Here is an 18401-nt window from a genome sequence, read left to right on the forward strand (position 1 = left end):
AATTAAAGACTGTATCACTATGCATGCACAGGAGGGCCAAATGAAGGTTGCACAGGCAGCCTTAGTTCTGATATTTCCTAACGTTAAAATTGCAAAGTCAAGCACACAAATGTTCTTTTAATGTAGGTTTTTTGCATATAATTGTGTGTATATTCACAAACCAAAAGGCAATGGAAAGTAAAAGTTTTGGTATTCTAATTCTGATAGTTTTCCTCTATTGAAAGTACACATAGTTTTATATGGGGAATGTTGATAATGAAATACATGTTTTTGATTTTAATGTATGTACGTAATATGACTAACTGCATAAGACAGGTTGAACAATATATAAGTATATAATTCATCGGTGCCCACTCAGGCAGCGCCAATCCAGGATTAAATGAGGCAGTGGTAAAAATGCCTGTATAGTGTGAACCTGTACCCTGGGGTGAATTAGAGTACATTTTTGCTAGTGTTGTGAGCAAACTTCATTTATCATTATTTTGGCTAAGGGGTTTCTCAGGTGAGTACTGATATGATAAAAGCTCATACAGGCCTTGTCTAGACTAGGAAAAGTAGCAGGGAACCTTGTACAGTTTTTTTTCTACAGAGCTTTTTACAGTTGCCAGCTAAAACCTTGTTAAAGGTGTTGGACTCTATCTACACCAATTGCTTAATGGTGTTTTAACATGCTAGATAATATATTAGATAAAACACATTTAAACAAGTTAGATAAAACATAATTTTTCCCTAGTCTATGTAGGGTTATAGTATGCCAGGGGCAGGATTGATGACAACAGAGGGAGAGACCAGGTGGATGAGGTAATATCTTTTACTGAACCAACTTCAGTTCGTGGAAGAGACAAGCTTTCGAGCTTGCTTTTTCACCAACAGAAGTTGGTTCAGTAGAAGACTTCACTTACCTTGTCTCTCTCAAATCCTCCGACCAACACGGCTACAATAACACTGCAACCAAGAATCATAGTGAGCTACTTCTTGGCTAAAAGGCAGCTAGGAATATCTTAACTGAAGGGTTTTGCAAGTAGAATTGCTTGTGTGCAGTTTTTCTGCTGTTTACCATCTCTGACTAAGGTAGACTGGTCTTGTGAATGAAAATAGTCGAGGAAAAAATACCCTGAATTTGTGTTTCTGTAGCTGCCAAGCTTTGTGTAGCTTCAAATGACGTTTCTTACAAACTGATTTTTGCCTTCCAACATTAGTGGGAGCAGGTGTGGGAAGGATGAGGAAGTACAATCAGAACCTCCTTCTCACCCTCCTCCTCCTTCTGGAATAGCAGAAGCAAGTAAGGATAGGATGGAAAAGAGAAAGAGGATCCTGCTCCTCCCACACTGTCCATGTGTTAGGCAGTGGCAGGGGGGGAGGGCAAAGGTGTAGAAGCATGCTTGGGCAACTGGAGGTAAGGGAGTTGATGCTGGAGAGAACGGTTGGCAGTAGTTGACTACTTAGGCAACTGAGTAGTTGGTGGAGTGTGTTTGTGGGGGGCAGTAAGTGAGGATGCCTGAGGCAGCTGAAAGTGGTGGTGGTCACACCTCAACTTTTTTTAATCATGGTTCTGTCTTCCTACTCTAACAAGCGGCTTCTGCTCCCAGGTTGCTGTACCCAGCCAGGAGCAGAGGCAGAGGTGGAGCAGACAATATACACATTGTTCTAAAATTTGTAATAATTTTGTTATCAATTCTTCTTAACACTTTAAGTAAACACTGAAAACTATTACACAAAAAAAGTGGTTACCATCTTTCTACATAAAATTGATCTTGATGTGTTTACCCATAACAATTTTCTGCTTTTAATTTTTTACTTTGTAATATAAATAAATAATATGCACTGATTATAAAGTAACATTGCATAAAATGTTGCAATTTTTTAATGTTTGTTTTTCCAGGGCGATTAAAGCATTTCAGGAGGTGCTTTATGTTGATCCCAGCTTTTGTCGAGCCAAGGAAATTCATTTGCGACTTGGGCTTATGTTCAAAGTGAATACAGACTATGAGTCTAGTGTAAAGGTAGGTTTTAAAATTCTTAAATTCTGTTTGGCAATTATTGCAAATTGCATTGCATTTTTAAACTGCAAGTAATCTATTAAATTTACATTAGTAGCATTGTAATTTTTAAAGTAGAAGTATACTTGTACACAATATTTTAGTAAGTATACAGTCAGAGGGGTTAAGGGTAGATGGGTTTAAGTGCCAAATTAAAAGCCTGACAAAGCTGTAGGTAGGCACTGGCACTGGAGTAGTTTAAATTGAATGTATAAATATTTGGGTTAGTGTTCTAACAAAAATAGTACACTGTGGGGGAGGGAAGGGTATAGAAGGGAGGTGAAGAGAGGATGGTAAAGGAGAGCCTAAAATTGGTATTTTGGAGTTCAAGAGATCTTTCCCTCCTGCTTTCAGTCTCCTCCATTGAAAACAAAGAGAAAATGTTTTAGGAATTGGTGCAGTCAGGAAGTATTTATTCAAAATAAAATTAGTTCCTCTTCTTTTTATTTTGTTATTGTTGTACCTGATAACACATTATTACCCTTGCACTCCTACTCCTTATTACTCTTCAACTTCCTAGTGCCTGAATGACCTCCTAAGGAAAAAAATTGCTGTCTGACCAATTAAAAACTGTTACCTAGTGTAAAATACTCCCCCCAACTTCTGCGTCCAGTTTATGATTTTTTTTTTTTGTTTCCTTCCATTTCTTCTCCTCCCTCCTGCCTCATTCTCTGGTTTCCTTCTATAATTTCTCTCTTTACATATAATGTATCTTGTTTGCTCTTGCTCTCCCCCATTCTTCCTTTTCCCAGTCTATTCCCTTTGGCTGACTCTAGTACAAACCCGTAACCTTAAATCCACCTGTCCTGGAAGAAGGAAGTATTTTTTAGAGGAACTTCATGTTATGTAATGAAATCCACACTGCAAGGCAAGAAATATTTGAACATGAAGTGTGATTTTAGAGTTATCTTTCTGTATATTAAACCCTCTTGATTCTACACATCTGTTCTTTTATCTCATTCTGTACTCTGTAATTCAACTCCCCTAAACCCAATAAGAAAAAATAATCAGGCACCAGGAATGTAAGAGAATTGCTTTCCTTTCCACTTTCTGCCAGTTTACTTTCCTTCAGATCTGCATTCTGCATGTCATCTGAAGCACATCATCAAAAAAGGATGTAGAGCATTGTTCAGAGGAGCACTTCTGCCTCAGCCTTTGTAATACCCAGAAACATTTCTTCAACCAGCTTTCAATTTCCTGTCCAAAGAACAAGTCCCAGCTTATGAGCTTCAGGCAGAGTGGTTAGCTTTGTTTAGAGGGAGAAGGTATGGGTGTGTGTGGCAAAGCAGGGTTGGGAAAGGAATGTTGAGATTTGGCAGATTATGGGTAGATTTGAATACTGTGCCACTTTGCTGTGTTCCTTTGTATTTGTGACATGCATATGCCATTGGATCCTATGAGTGTAGGCCTGAAAAGGAAGTGGAGACTGGAGGGTTTTTTAAAGGAATTATTTGAGCACAGAAAAAGCATAATAATTAATTTACAGGGAAGTATTAAATTTTCTTTAATTATGCAGTGGGAAAAATTTGAGCATCTCACTTTTAGAAAAATAAAGCTGTTTATATATAGAAATTGGAAATTAAACTCTTACCATTGAGCCGTCTGATATAGTTCTATCACTGAATCTAGCTGTGATGTAACAAGGAAAGTTGATACGTAACAAAGCTGATTCTGAAAATTGTGACATAGGTAACTGATGTTATACTGCTATATTGTTTGAAAAACTGCTTATTTTTCTTCATATTTTGCATTCTTTTAGTATTGGCTGTTCTTAAAATGTGAAACTAAATAGGGTGATAGACTTGGGAGCATAAAGATTGTAGTTTCCTGACTGATACATTACTTCAGTATTTTCTGTTGTAACATACTCAGAAGTTAAGTCAAACTTCTTGGACAAAGATATCCTGATGAAAAATCAGTTGCCCTGGTTTTACAGTTGGCAATCTTGCTAATAATTTTCTTCATTTCAGTGATAAATATTCATATACCTGGAATGAGTCAGAGGTTCCTTAGAGCACTATTGTCTATCACATGCTGCATTCAGATATCAAATGGAGTGAGACAAGTTTTTCATGTGTGCACAGTGCCCCTATAACATTGGGAGATAGTTGCTTTAAAAAACCTTGGTTTAAAAATATGCATTTGTCCTAAGTATTTTTAATCCATTGTAATTTGGCTAAACAAAAACATTTCTGACCATTAGGATTCTCTTTAGATCAAATTTTCTGTTTCTAATGCCTCATCAGAAAGTGCTTAGTTGCCTTTAAACTCAATGGAAGTTGTGTGTCTAGATGCTTTTGAAAATCTCACCAGGCATCTGTGTGCATCCTTAGGTGTTTAAATCTTGCTTTTAGTCATTGTGTGCATATCACTTTGTATAATATACATGTATATAATGTGTAATATACAGCTATATAATGTATACTATATATACATTTAATGTACATTATGTATATGTATATATAAGCTGTTGTGTGACCATACAATGAACAGCAGAAGAGGGTTAAAATTGTTTTGATTGAACAAAATGTCAGTACTGATGCTGTATTAAACTAGACTTCTGCATACTATGTTTGTATAGTTACAGACAAGTTACAGTCGCTTTTGTGCAGTGAGTCCATCTGGTCATACTCAAAGAACCTCTGCAGTTTCACACACAGTTGTGGTTAGAGGCCCCACATGTCAGAAAATAAATCCCTAAATGGAGAGCACAAAGTAAGAAGGATGAAGAAAGTAGAGTGGTGATAGTCTCCCAAAGAATCTTAACCAAGAGGTAGGGTAGGAGGTTTTATAGACAGTGAACAATCCACCTTTCAGGAGGGACAGATGGCAGATGAGTTACTCATATCATGGAATATTGGAATTAGTTTGACTTAGATTGTGAGGACATTGGTACACAGATTCTGGACCTTAAAGGACAGTTATGAGTAATAAGATGTAGCCAGCTTCAGATGATTGTTCAAGATTAACAGAGCTGCCCTTAAGAAAGAACAATTGCCTGGGGCCGTGTGTTGACATAGCACTCATTTATTTAGTTCAGTCTTCCTGTTCGATAGTGTGGCAGGAAGGGAAGACAACTCTCCATATTATGATCTCTTCTGGCTATTTGGGACCCCACAAATTGTAGCACAGTTCTGTTAATGTAATCTGAAATAGCATAATAGTTTTTGATGGTATTTAAACTTTTGTGTTCAAGTCTGTAATGGCTAAAAATAAAGTAATAGTCTTTTAATGCCAACAGATGAGTCATTGTCAGTAGGAGTCTTGAGGCAAAGAGGAAAGGAGGAATGAAGGTCAATGTTTTCCATGATTTGCACACAATTTTAGAACATTAACATAAATCATCTATATTTTATGTAAGCAGTTTTAAACATAAAAATAATTTTTACTATTTTAAGATTTCAGATTATAAAGATAATTACTAGAGTGGTACTCTTTAACAAGCATGAAATCAGCCCTCTTTAGAATGCTTTTAAAAATCATTACTTTCACATTGACTTAACATTGCCAGAGTTCAGACTGGCAAATTATAATTAGGACCCTTTGTACTCTGTGATATTGTGGCCCAGAATTTGGCACAGTATTCCGTAATTGTAGAATTTTGCTCTAAACTTTAAGCTTACATTTTTTAAATGTTTCTATCCCTTATGGTTGTAAAGAAAATATTCCTCTGACAAACATCGGGAAAACTGGTGCAATGTTGTCTTCAGATGTATCTGAGAGGCAAGAGCTTCCTGTTCATCACAATGGGGTTCTAATTCTCAAGTATAATGATGACTAATGCTTTAGTGGTTTGTGGCATACAGGAGGTCAAACTAGATGATTTGGCCTTAAACTCTGTGAACTATTTAAAGGTCATTACTTTATTATTGATCGCTTCAGCAAAAACAACCAGCTAATATTTACTGCACATTCCTAAATCATTCCATAGCTTATCAAACCTCCCCGAATGGTCCTGTTCCCAGCGACTAAAACAAATAACACTAGGGATCCTGTGTTGATTGTAATATTCAATTTCATATTTAGTCAATTAAATCATCTATTTCTTAATATATATAAAGCTGCTGTGGCATTTCTAGCCTGCCACAGTGGAGTGCCACTGAATGCAGGAGGCCTTGACACAAAGTATCTGGACCTGATCATAATCAGGCTGGAAAAATACTCTCTCCCAGGATTGGTAGGACTCTGTCTCTGGGAAAGCTATGAGCTGCAGTATACAGACACTCTAGCTATCCATCTGCAGATTGGAGAAGTCAGTACTGTGTCAATTCACATTCAGTAGGTTATTGTCACAAACAAAAGGAGTAGAAAAATTATTTAAAATTGTATTTATTTTTAAATGTATTTAAAAATGTATTTAAACCACATATTCAGCAGAAATTAATGGTTTTGCACACACCATTCCAACTCCCTCATTAGTAGAAACCTTGCTTCCCACTAATGACAATAGAAGACATTTAGAAGACATCAACCACACAACCTCATTTGGTGCTTTTACTATCTACAAAAGACAGAGCCAATGAGCACTGTGTAAACAGAACTCCTGCCCAGTTACATGCAGGTTGGAAAACCAGTTTGTGGGAGAGATAGCTACAGTTCTCATCCACCTTCTTTGTTTAGCTTCCCTTCTTTTCCGGTTGAAAGGGGCCTCCTGGCACCGTAACAGCTCTTCATCCCTAGTAACACATGCATCTACAACTCCTATCCCTCTCCATTCCCAAGTCTAATGGGTTATCCTCCTACTTTCGAAGCACTGAATGTGTGTTGGTGTAGGTAATATTTCTAGCCATAGAGCTATAAGAGAACACCTGCTTGAATAAACCATGAGGAAGTGCTAACAATTATGAGCTAAACCAAATTGTGGAGGGGAGAAGGGGACCTGCTAAAGGGTTTGAGTTTCAATCTTACTAGTCTTTTTAAAAAAAAAATACAGGGACTCAGTACAATCATTTAAAATCTTATATACATACATGTAAAGGTATCTGCTTTGAAGCAATCAACCACTATCCCATCACTTATACAACTTACTGTGATACTTATAATTTTTTTAAATTTTTGGCTATGTTTTAGTATCTGTAGTATCATTATTTGAGTTTTTAACTTATAAACTACTGTGAAGTTAATGAATTGAAAAATTAGGGAGTCTCATTATTGAATCAAAAATGCATGAGTGAAGATGTGTAGCATCATGGCTCTGTGTCATCTTTTTTAAGTTAAGAAATTTGGGCTATTTTCAAGCTTCAAAATGTTGTTTCACCCCATTTATTTTTCAAATATGGTTAAAATATTAATTATTAAGAGCTGTAAATATGCCAAGTTTAAAGTTCTTAAATTCATATTTTTTATTGAAAAAGAAAAAGATGGTTGAAATAGCTCAACTGCATTTAAAGTCTTAGTCGTGACTGTTTAAACTCATTAGTATGAAATATTTCACTGTAATCCTATTTCTCTGGAACTATTTGGAAAACATATAAAATAGTTTAAAAAAAGATGAACAAAACATGTAAATGAATCTTTAGCTGTTCAGGTGGCTGTCTCAGTCTAAAGAGTCTCTTACCCCCTTCTGCAACTCTCCCTCCGCCAAAAAACAGGATTCTGTGAGCAGAAGCCCAAGCATGGCAAAATCAGTCAAAAGATTGTTTTTAAAAAATTGTAGGTAGACAGAAAATAAGGGTTGCAAATCAAAATGTTCTCTCTCTCTTACACAACTTGACAGGTTTTAGTTATCTGTGTGATATACACATACATTCTTTGATATGATGTACTGTAAATCATAATTATTTAAGATAGGAAACTTTGTAATTGAATCAACAGCTGGAGTTCATAGAGCCCCCTTTTTTTTATTATGGATCGTTGAATCTGCTACATTAAGGATATTTTTCTCCCATTCAGTGTTCTTTACTCAGCTTGCTATTTACCTCCTGTAAAGAAAAACTAAAGTGTAATACAGAAAATATTCTAGTCAATGCATCCTATAATTACAAAGGAATAAATTGCTAAAAATTGGTTTATTTGACATGCTGTGCTTCTGATTTTTTTTAAAAGAAAAATAAGTGTGATTCAAAATCTTTAAACATTCAGGCTAGTGAATATCAGTGGCACTCCATTTTTTTCAGTCTGTAGACCTTAGCTTCATGCTAGATTATTTAATACAGTAATTCACATTTCATGACTTGTCATCTCTGCAGTGTTAGTTCAAAGTATATGTTTAGTGTTGTCCCTACCCAATTCTCATGTACACACAAAGATCTCTAGCTCCAGCTGGGTGGTGCTTTTTGACCTGTGAGGGGGTGTGGATTGAAAGTCGAAGGCTGCTGATGCTTCTGTGGTAATAGAGTGGGGACTTAGCTACTCTGCTTTGTGCTACTTGAATGTAGTTTTGCAGTGTGACTGCTTGCACCAGAGTTGGTTAACTTGAAAGGAGTTAACTCCAGTACAGAAAATTGAACTAATACTGCAATGAAGACAGGCCCTCAAATCACCCACCTTCATTTTCTGTACTCTGGTAGTCTTTTGGACTGTAGTTTAAAAACAACTAAACTCTGAGATGCTGTACAACTGAAGGTTTAATGTCTTGCCATGTTCAGACTTGTAGCCAACATGAGTACTCAGATATGGTTGTGACAAACATTACATTGCACTATTTAAGAGATTGCTTGAAAAGAGGTGATTAAACCGTCTTCTGACCAGTGAAAATCTTAATAAGTCTTGTTACTTGAGTAAGATTTTACAACTGTGGTTGGTCTGAGCAAATGATTCTTCTGAACAGATTGATCTCATTCAGATTATGTAATTATATGACATTTGTTGATTCTGTCTTTAGCACTTTTCTTTTTTCTTATTCACATAGCCAATTTCTGGTGTTTTGATTGTACAATGTGGGGTGAAAGAAACAGTGTTTATGCCTCACAAGCCTCTTTCTTCAAAACATGAAATTAATTCCAACTTTGGAGGACCCTGGAGAGCAGAGTAATGAGTTGATCTGGCAGCACATGCTGCACGTTATCCTTTTCAAAACCCTCCCCCCCATATGCGTGGTCTGTGATGCCTTGGCTGTGTGCCAACACTTTGATTACGCAAGGTTTACTGTGTCCTAGTTATCTGAACAAAGACGGCTCTAAGGAACATACACATCACACCTAGGTCATACAGTCAGAAAAAGCTATCTCTGACAAAATTGTACTGAGCTGGGATCAAGCTTTCCCTGGTGGTAAGTTCATGTCAGAAATGTCAGCTTCCAAATGATGGCTTGCTTAGTGTGCTAAATAAATGTACAACTGTCAAGTAGGAAAACTTGTTACATCACCCTAGAGAGAGAAGAAAAGTACTTAAAATCACCATTTTAAAACATCAAAGGTTTTTATTTACAAATTACTCAAATATGATCAAATACATTGCAGTAAGTTTGGCCAGTGTTACGTTTTGTATTTGTTGGTTTTTGTTTAATGGATTAAAGAAATCACAAAAATCATTTTATTTGGCCACTTTAAATTAAAGATGTGTAAATCAGGACAATAAATACATTTTAAGAGAATCAGTGATTCGGTGTGTCTGTAATATACATATTTCTAGTAATAAGAATGAATGGAATGTTTTAAATTATTTTTAATTCTATGATGAATTATTTTTATTTTGTGACTGGGTTTAATACATTCAGTAATTGAGTGCATACGTAAGTACTGTACTTTAAATTTCTCAGAAAGGTTACATCAGAAATTGTTACCACAATTACATAGGCAAGTCAAGGACTCTAAAGGAAACAAAATGGTCTTCTGATAAATTGCTACAAATCAAGCTATTTCATGACTTCAGCTGTAGCACTTGAAAAGATATTTTTTAACATTCAGAACAGTGCCTTCTAGGTAAATCCTCTTATTCAGGATTTAAATTTCTATAGACTGCTGTCTGCCTTGAGGTATTGTATGTTGTCTCTGAACTGCAGCGGCCTCTCCTGCATAACAACTATTTCACACAGCAGTAGCCAGCTTCAGTACCGCAATATTTGTGTGAGGTGCAGATGTTTTCTAGCTGCTTCTGTTTGTTGCAGAAATGGAAGTTGGAAATTAACACGATGTTTTATCATTTGTGGTGCTGCTGGTAGTAACTTGAGGATTGTTTTTAGCTGATGAGCTTCATTTATTAGTATGCATGATTATTTTTTGTCTGTTTTGACGACCTGAAAGGAGGCTATGTGTTGTTTATTTTAACCTAGCTAGAGGTGTAGGGTGGTTCATGTGTGTTTATGTGCTTGAAAGATTGTTGGTTTTGTGTATGCAGCTTTGCAATAATTGTTTTGTACAAGTGCTTTGTTGTTTTTCTATAAAATCCGTATACATGTTCTGGATTATCTGTAGCTTTACAATGTGATTTGTTAAATGGTGCAGTCAGAAATGGATTAAATTTTGGAATATTTGAGGTGATGATGTGGAATTTGAAATTGTAAAGAACCAGGTAATGTGTTTGGGTTTTTTTCTGTTTAGTGATTTAGGAGTATTTGTGAGATATTCCTGCTGTTTCACTGTGTAGAGTTGAAATGGGCAGATCTACTTATGCAGTTATCTGTTTTCTCTCACTGGGTCTCACTATCATAACCATGCTGAAAAGTCACCACCAAATAAGTGTCAAACATTTCATTTTAGATCTGTTTATTTTGTATAATAGCATTACAAGGTGAAAGCAAATCTCTATCTTTCTGTTTTATGTTTAACATTAATTGGTGATGATAGTGTCGGTGCAAAATATAGGCCCTTGTATAGGCCTAAATACACAGGTCTGTACATCTTTTTTCATCAGAAAAAATGTAATGTAAAATAGACCTTTTGATTAATTTCATTTAAGTTATTTTTAAGTTGCCTGCTTAGTATTGCTATGGTAACAGACTAAAGGATGTCTCTGGGGCACACAACCTGTATTACAATGCAAGTGAGAGGAGATTTTAACTTCTCTATCACTGCTGAGCCTTAGGAAAGAAAACAGGCAAGTCAAATTAATAAGCTAATATTAATGTTTTGGTCTAACATTTTCATTTTATTTTGGAAGTCGTGTGTTCAATGTTTTCTATGTTCTTTTTTTAATTGAATTGTTCAAAACTATTCATGAAGCTGGTATGATAAACTAGGGTTTATAATTAATGCTGAGATGACTTAATTTTTGGCAACTATCTGTATGCATGGATGAAATTGACAGAATGCAGTGAGAATGTCTGCTCCATTTATGTATGGCTTAGAGAGTGTCCTTGTAATTGGGTGGTGCAGCACTAGTCTTTATAATGTATCTTGACATTGTAGCACTATAGTTGGTTTCTTAATTGTTTGATTTTAAGATGGTCATAGATATTTCTAAGTAAAAGTCCAGTGTACTATGTACCCTTGTTATAATATCATTCATGAGAGTCCAATTCTATAGAGACGTTATGAGAGTGATAACCTTGTAGTTTACAACTATCTTTAAAAGAGGGTGAGTGCATCACTTACCTTGGAATTTAGTTTTGAATTTTCTTACTTCATTAATAACAGCTACTGTTGCCTACCTGCTTGGTACTTGAGACACCAGTAAATAAAATGCCATACTTAAATAATAACAAGATCAAGTATAATTGTTCAGTACCCTCATTTTAGATTATTTGTATTTCATATTAAATTTGAATTTACTTTGTACCTAAATGTTGCTGCTGTTACAACCTGGATTACAAATAAAGCATCTTACCTGCTTCATTGAAATTTAGTACTTGCACTAGGTACCAATACTCAGTAGGCCTTGTACATTGCAGTATGAAAATGTTAATCCAAACTCTACACTATATGTAGATTTGTTTTCTATGGAGTTTCTTAAAAAATGCTGAAGCACTTAGATGGATTATGCATACAACTCTATTTTGATACACCCAGTTACTGGTTAGTTTTCAATTTTCTTAATTCTGTTCATTGAATTAGTATGAAACTTGTACAATGATTGGTCATGGCTAAATTTTTTTGTAAATAAACTTTATTACTCTAGTTGCTTGGCCTCCCCTCTGGAGAAGGGAAATACGTTCAGAGTTAATGTAGTTTTAAAAATGAAATCGTCATTCATAGTAATCAATGGCATAGACGGACACAACAGTTCCAAACATTTTACAGAAGCTATCATTTAAAATAAAAACTGGGACAATTGATTTCTAAGTAGTTATGAAAATTGTTCTTTTTATGTGAAGTCATTTATCTTAATGCTTTGCTATGCCCTTAATAAACAGATGAGATGCTCCAAATCACTATATTTCTGAATCTATTCTTATTTTTTGTAGTAAATATACCATTTAGTGACTTGCACGTCTATCTGCATAAGACTCTGAAATAGCTAAGACTTGATCTTAGTTATTATGAAGATCAAACAAATACTTGAACAAATCTTGATGAAGAAGTTATTCTTCTAGTAACTCACTCCCTAATTATTTCATGAAAATATTTATTCTAAAATTCTATTGTTAGAAATATTGTTTAAGTGCATGAAACATGCTATAAAATTAGTTTACTTTCCTCTAATGAAACATAACTGCTAAAGATAAATTTTCAAAAGATTAAATATTAGTGGTTGCATTTCAGTCTATATGTGACTCATGTAAAATAGTATATTTGCTTTCAAATATAAAAATTGGTTTCTATATTAAAATGGTCTCTAAATTATGAATATCAGAAACAAGTAAACAATATTAATTCTTTTTCAGCATTTTCAGTTAGCTTTGGTTGACAGCAATCCCTGCACTTTGTCCAACGCTGAAAGTAAGTATTTTTAAGATTTTGATTTATGTACTTTATTGCATATATTAAAAAAGCCATATATACAGAGCTACAACTGTTTTTAATTAACCTCTTTTAAAATGATGGTATCTTATGGACAATGAGTACTTCAGGAATTTTCCTCATAGAATTGTTGAAGCTAGTGATACTGCCTGATGTAGGTAGCTATGGTTACCCAGGCTACAAAAATGAATGTGAAACCAACTATTGTGAACAGTTTGTGTCAAATATAGATGTGCCAATGAAATTATGGAATTACTGTCATCTTAAAAAATGGAAGAAATAGTGATCAGAAGGGCCATATCTCATCAGTGTCTTTGAATATCTGAGGTGTGGGGAGGAATTACTATTTCTTTTTGTTGTACACAGTGTTTGTCATCTTATCTTTTAAAAAGAAACTATAAACCTAGTAATTTTCTATTTTATTTTAGTAATGCAATAGTAAAAATCCAAAATTAGACATCAGAATGATACAATAGTTAAGTAAGAAGTTACCTTTTTCATTATTTGGTAAGATGAAATTTGGTTAAGTTGTATTATCTCATTTCAAAAGCATTAATTTCATTCAGAAACATTTCTACATTTCTTCACAATCTTCCATTTGTACATGGATTACAATTGCACTATACAGTGCTTGCACATGTGTATTCCATTCTAGATATGTGCACATGAGTGCACCAAAGCTGGAGAATGTTTTCCAATACCAATAGCCATCAGGGCAGCGCATGCATTCTCTGCACCTTCATTCCAGTATCTAAGGTTATAAATGGACGGAGCTGCCCCAACCCCCCGCAGTTCCTTCTCCTCGCTGAGAGTGAGAGAGAGAGGGTGTGCGTGCGCGCGACGATTATAGAAAAAAATCTTAGTACTTATCTTATTTTCCTTTGAGGTTTTAGCTCAAAACTGGGGCATTCCTAAGTCCATGGCGTTTAAGTGCTGTTGGGGTTGTAACAAATCTACATGAGTCAGTAATTCCTACTCCCAATGTTTAAAGTGTTTGGGAGAAGAGAACTTGAAGCATAAGTGCCATGTCTGTAGCCGATTTAGTACCAGGACTAAGAAATTGAGGGAAATTCAACTTAGAGATACTCTGAAGGAAGCAGTTTGTGTTCTTCTTCTCTTCCTCCCCCCCCCTTTGTTACATGGGGATTCAAATGTGACTCCATCTCAAAGTGTACCACCAGACTTGTTGGCGGCATCCGCACATCGTAGAGAACCACAGAGAAGACAGCAGTCTCCATCTCTGGTACTGCAAAAGCAGCAGAAAAAGTCCAGCACTTTGACTTCTAGCCAGAAGAGAAGCCCTCTTCATCTTTGAGGGCTGGGTGCTCAACAAACTAACACCAGAAGACTGGTACTGAAGTTAATGCTAAGCTATCCCATGCTAAGTACCTCCCGGTAGCTCATTCTAGCAGTGTAGAGTTGACTGCAGCACCTCATGTGGTATTACTGAGACCAACTCCATTGCCAGGACTTTCAATGGCATCAGCTTCCATACAGAGGACGCATGAGACGTACACAGTGGTCTGTGTCTATCAGTGCCAGACTCACCAGTGATGTAGGATGAGGTCCGGGTACTGACTGTTCTTGCCACACAGGCCTCAGTACTTTCATTTGAATTCACATGTTCAGCACCATCCGGAATTGAATCTTTGTTGGTACTGTCGGTATGGGAGCTCTATTATGCAGCACGGCAGATATATGGTCCCTTCAACAGGAAAGCCGTGGATGCTTCCTCCACTACTGTCTACCTCACATTGGTCCAGGTCCCATTCTCTATCAACTCCACCCAGTACTGTGTCATCTTGGCATTTGGACTATCCTAATTCATCCTCTGAGTCAGAAGTGGGATCTTGCACTTCAGGATATTATTACAGAAGGTCTTGTGCATCTCCTCGTTCCTCCTGATGCAGGGCAATGTCCTGGCACTGTGGCTATTATAGGAGACATCCAGGAATAGGATGCCTTGGGGTTGGACCCTGGTATTGTATCTAGTATATCAGTGGCCTTTCTTGAACCTATGATTCAAGTTAGTCCTAGACTCAAGGTTGTTTTCTCTGAGATAGAGTTCTGCCAAATCCCCATGTGAAGGTACTGTTCTCCGTCTGATACTGTAGCAGATGAGGGATCTCATCCCTCCAGTATCTGATCCTCCTGTCATAGATATTCAGCAGACAACAGAGCAGACTGACACTATAGTGTCTCTGTTCAGCATTTCCTCATCGTCACGAGATGAGAGTGCGCTCTCAGCCCTCTTCTGGGCTATTATAAAATGTACCAGGAACTTAAGAAAAGTGTAACCACCTCTCTAGGTGTTCCAATCAAACTGGTCCAGGATAATCCACACAAATTAGTGGATATTTTGCAGGACCTGCTAGAGTGGCTCTGGCAGTTAATGAGACCATATTAGATCCCACCAAAATTCTTTAGCAAATTTCCTCTTCTTTGACACCCATTTCCAAGAGAAGGGAGAAGAGATACTAAATTCCCTCCCAGGGAAATGAGTATTTCTATTCAAATCCAGCTCTGGGATTTTTGGAGGTGGCAGCTGTGAATGAAAAAGCCAGACAAGAGCAATCTAAAGCTATTCCCAAGTACAAAGATGCAAAACACTTGGATTTATTTCAGAAAAATGCTTATTCTTCGTTAGGATTGCAGTTAAGTGCAAACCATGAAGCTGTCTTAGCTTGCTATGATTACTCCAGTTGGGACTTGATATAGAAATTTGTGGACAAGTTGCCAGGTGATGCTAAAGAGGAGTTCAGAGCTCTTGGAGAAGGAAGGCTTTCCTGATAGCAAGATCATCATTACAGGCTGTATTGGATGAGGCAGATTCAGCAGTTTGGGTAATGGCAACAGCAGTCATGGTGCATTGGTGGTTCCTGGCTGTAATCATCTGGGATTCCAGCTGAAATCTAGCAAACAACTGAGGACTTGCCCTTTCAGGGCCCAAGTTTACTTTCTGGAAAGATAGACAAAGGTCTGAATTTTCTGAGAGATTTTAGAATACGGAAGTCTTTGGGCGTTTATACCCCAGGCCCTAAGATAATGCAGTTCCAGTCTAAGGTCCATCAGAGGAACCTGTTTTATCCAGTAAGGCAGCCAGAACAATCCAGGAGATGCCGTAAGTTGCAGAGGAAAAGACTGCTGCCACCTCTTCTGTTTTCTGTTACTTCCAAACAGTCTATAACATCTAAGCAGTTTGTTTAATTCCTCAGTCAAGGCCAGTGAGCCACTCACCCTAATTTCGCCTCCCTTTGACAGCAGAGTTCTCAGCACAGTGGAACTGGAACATACATTGCAATTTACCTCTATCCCCCCTTCCACCTCCTCCTCCCTGTCGCTTTTCAGGGGCCATTCTCATGAAACTATATTAATTCAAGAAGTTCAGTCCACTATAGTTCGGGGCAGTAGAGGAAGTACCTCCTCAGCACTGCGGGGAAGGGATTCTATTCTCGCTATTTTCTCATTCCAATGTCCAAGGGAGGCCTCAGACCTATTTTAGACCTACAAAACCACAACAGTTACATAAAAAAGAAAGTTTCATGTGGTTACTCTAACATCATTTCACAAGGGATTTCTTCCTGCATCTCCTACTGTATTTGTCTGTACTACAATATTGCTGCAGCTCCACTATCTAAAAGAGTTTCAGCACACTCTACAAGAGCACAAGCAGCATTGGTTGCTTTCTTGGTTTACATTCCCATCAGTGACATTTACAGAGTTGCAATTTCGTCATCTATTACCCTATCCCTAGACCCCAATGATTTAAGGATGTCTAGTTACATGTGGCTATTCACCAGAACCAATGAAGGTCCTTTAGATTTGTTGCAGCAAATGTTTATCAGTTTATGGTTCTCCCTTTCAGCCTGCCATCAGTGATTTGAGTCTTCACAAATTGCATGGCAGTCGTTGTGGCACATCTCAGGAAAGCAGAGGTCCAGGTGTACCCATATCTGGACAACTGGCTGATGTGAAGTCAGTCCTGACAACACGTAACAATGGCCATTGGGAAGATGTAGTTCTTCTTCTGCTCATTGGGCCTGTTGATCAACAAGGACAAATTAGTTCTTCTTCCTGTACCGAGAATTGAATTCATAAGAGAGGTTTTTGACTCAACCACAGTATATTTGCCTCAGGCAAGTTTTCAGGCAATATTGGACCTATGTAAAAACTTCAAGACATTTCCTCGAACGACAGAGAGGAGTTGTCTGAAACCTCTAGGTCAAATGGTGGTTTATACATACATAACACAGAATGCCCTACTTCACTTCAGAGTCATGCAGAGGTGGTCGAAGTCTATCGTCCCTCTTGTTATTCACTGGACATGCTGACTCATACCTGCAAGTATTTGGGCATCCCTGGAAGGACTGTGCCAATGTATGCAATAGGGTTCCTTTTGCCCCAACCTTGCCCTCCATGGCCCTAGTCACAGATGCTTCATCTCTCAGTTGGGGAGCTCTCTGAGGGGACTTTGGTCAGGTCAGAATCTCCTTTCCACGTGAATGTTTGAGAGTTGCCAACTATCCACCTGGACAGTCAACTCTTTCTTTCTCACATCAGTGGTTCATTGTGCAGGTGCTTGTGGACAACACAGCTGAAAGGATCTATCTAAAGGAGCAGGTCAGACCCCCTTTGAAAAGAGGCAGTGAACCCCTGCTTTTTCTGCATCGGGAACAAGATTATACTTAAAGCATTTCCCAAGTCTTAGAACTATCTAAAAGACCATCTCAGCAGATCATTCAGCAAATATCACGAATGGTCCCTCAGATCTGTCATGTTTTTTCCAGCCTCATAAGTAGATTCTTTAGTTATGGACAGGCTCTTCCCACCTGTTTAGGGCCCAACATCACCTGTTAGGGCTCTGAATTTGGTTCTTTGGGTTTTAGTAGGGCTCTCTTTTGAACCTAAGTTACATCTTTGTTTTCTCATCTCTCAATGAAAGTAGTATTCCTGGTGGCTATTTTTTGTCCAGAAGGGTACCAGAACTTAAGGCTTTGGTGGCTGACCCTCCTTATACATTGCTTTATAAAGATAAGGTTAGTTTGTGTTTACACCCCAAATTGCTCACTACAGTTATGGCAGATTTGCATCTAAATTAGCCTATATACTTACCAACCTCTTTTTCTGAAACCTCACTCTCACAACTGTGGATGTTCATAAGGTGTTTGCCTTTAACTGGACAGGGCTAAAGAGGTAAGTTGTCTCTGCAATTATTCATCTCTTTGGCTGACAAGATGAAGGGGCAACTTGTCACTTTGCAGAGAATCTCCTGAATCTCCATCTGTATTCATCTGTGCTGTAGTATTGCTAATGTTCCACTAGTTCAAAGGGTTTTGGTACACACTATGAGAATGCGAACAGTGTTGGCTTTCTTGGCTTAAATTCCTATCAGTTATGTTTGCAGATGACTTGGTCATCTGTTCATATGTTCACCATTCACTATGCTCTCTTGTGTGGTCTCATGAGATGATGCTAAATTTGAGAGTGTGGTGTTGCAGTTCTACTTTAGGTAGACTCTGATACCCTCCACCTGGAACTGCTTATAGTCACCTAGTGTGGAATGGTCACGTGTTTTGTAACTGTT

General features: G+C 37.3%; 1 protein-coding gene across 3 annotated transcripts in view; it reads left to right on the plus strand.

The window, feature by feature from the left end:
• Positions 1-18401, plus strand: part of KDM6A (lysine demethylase 6A) — a 291991-nt gene that overhangs the window by 163509 nt on the left and 110081 nt on the right. For all 3 annotated transcript variants that reach the window (XM_067545160.1, XM_067545157.1, XM_067545159.1), the window contains exons 6-7: positions 1883-2003; positions 12742-12796. In XM_067545160.1, the coding sequence (XP_067401261.1) occupies positions 1883-2003; positions 12742-12796 (176 nt within the window). The remainder of the gene's footprint in view (positions 1-1882; positions 2004-12741; positions 12797-18401) is intronic.

Source organism: Emydura macquarii, unplaced genomic scaffold (assembly GCF_026122565.2).
Source record: "Emydura macquarii macquarii isolate MOO-44397 ecotype Brisbane River unplaced genomic scaffold, CSIRO-AGI_Emac_v2 contig_1043, whole genome shotgun sequence".
Classification (NCBI taxonomy): Eukaryota; Metazoa; Chordata; order Testudines; family Chelidae; genus Emydura; species Emydura macquarii.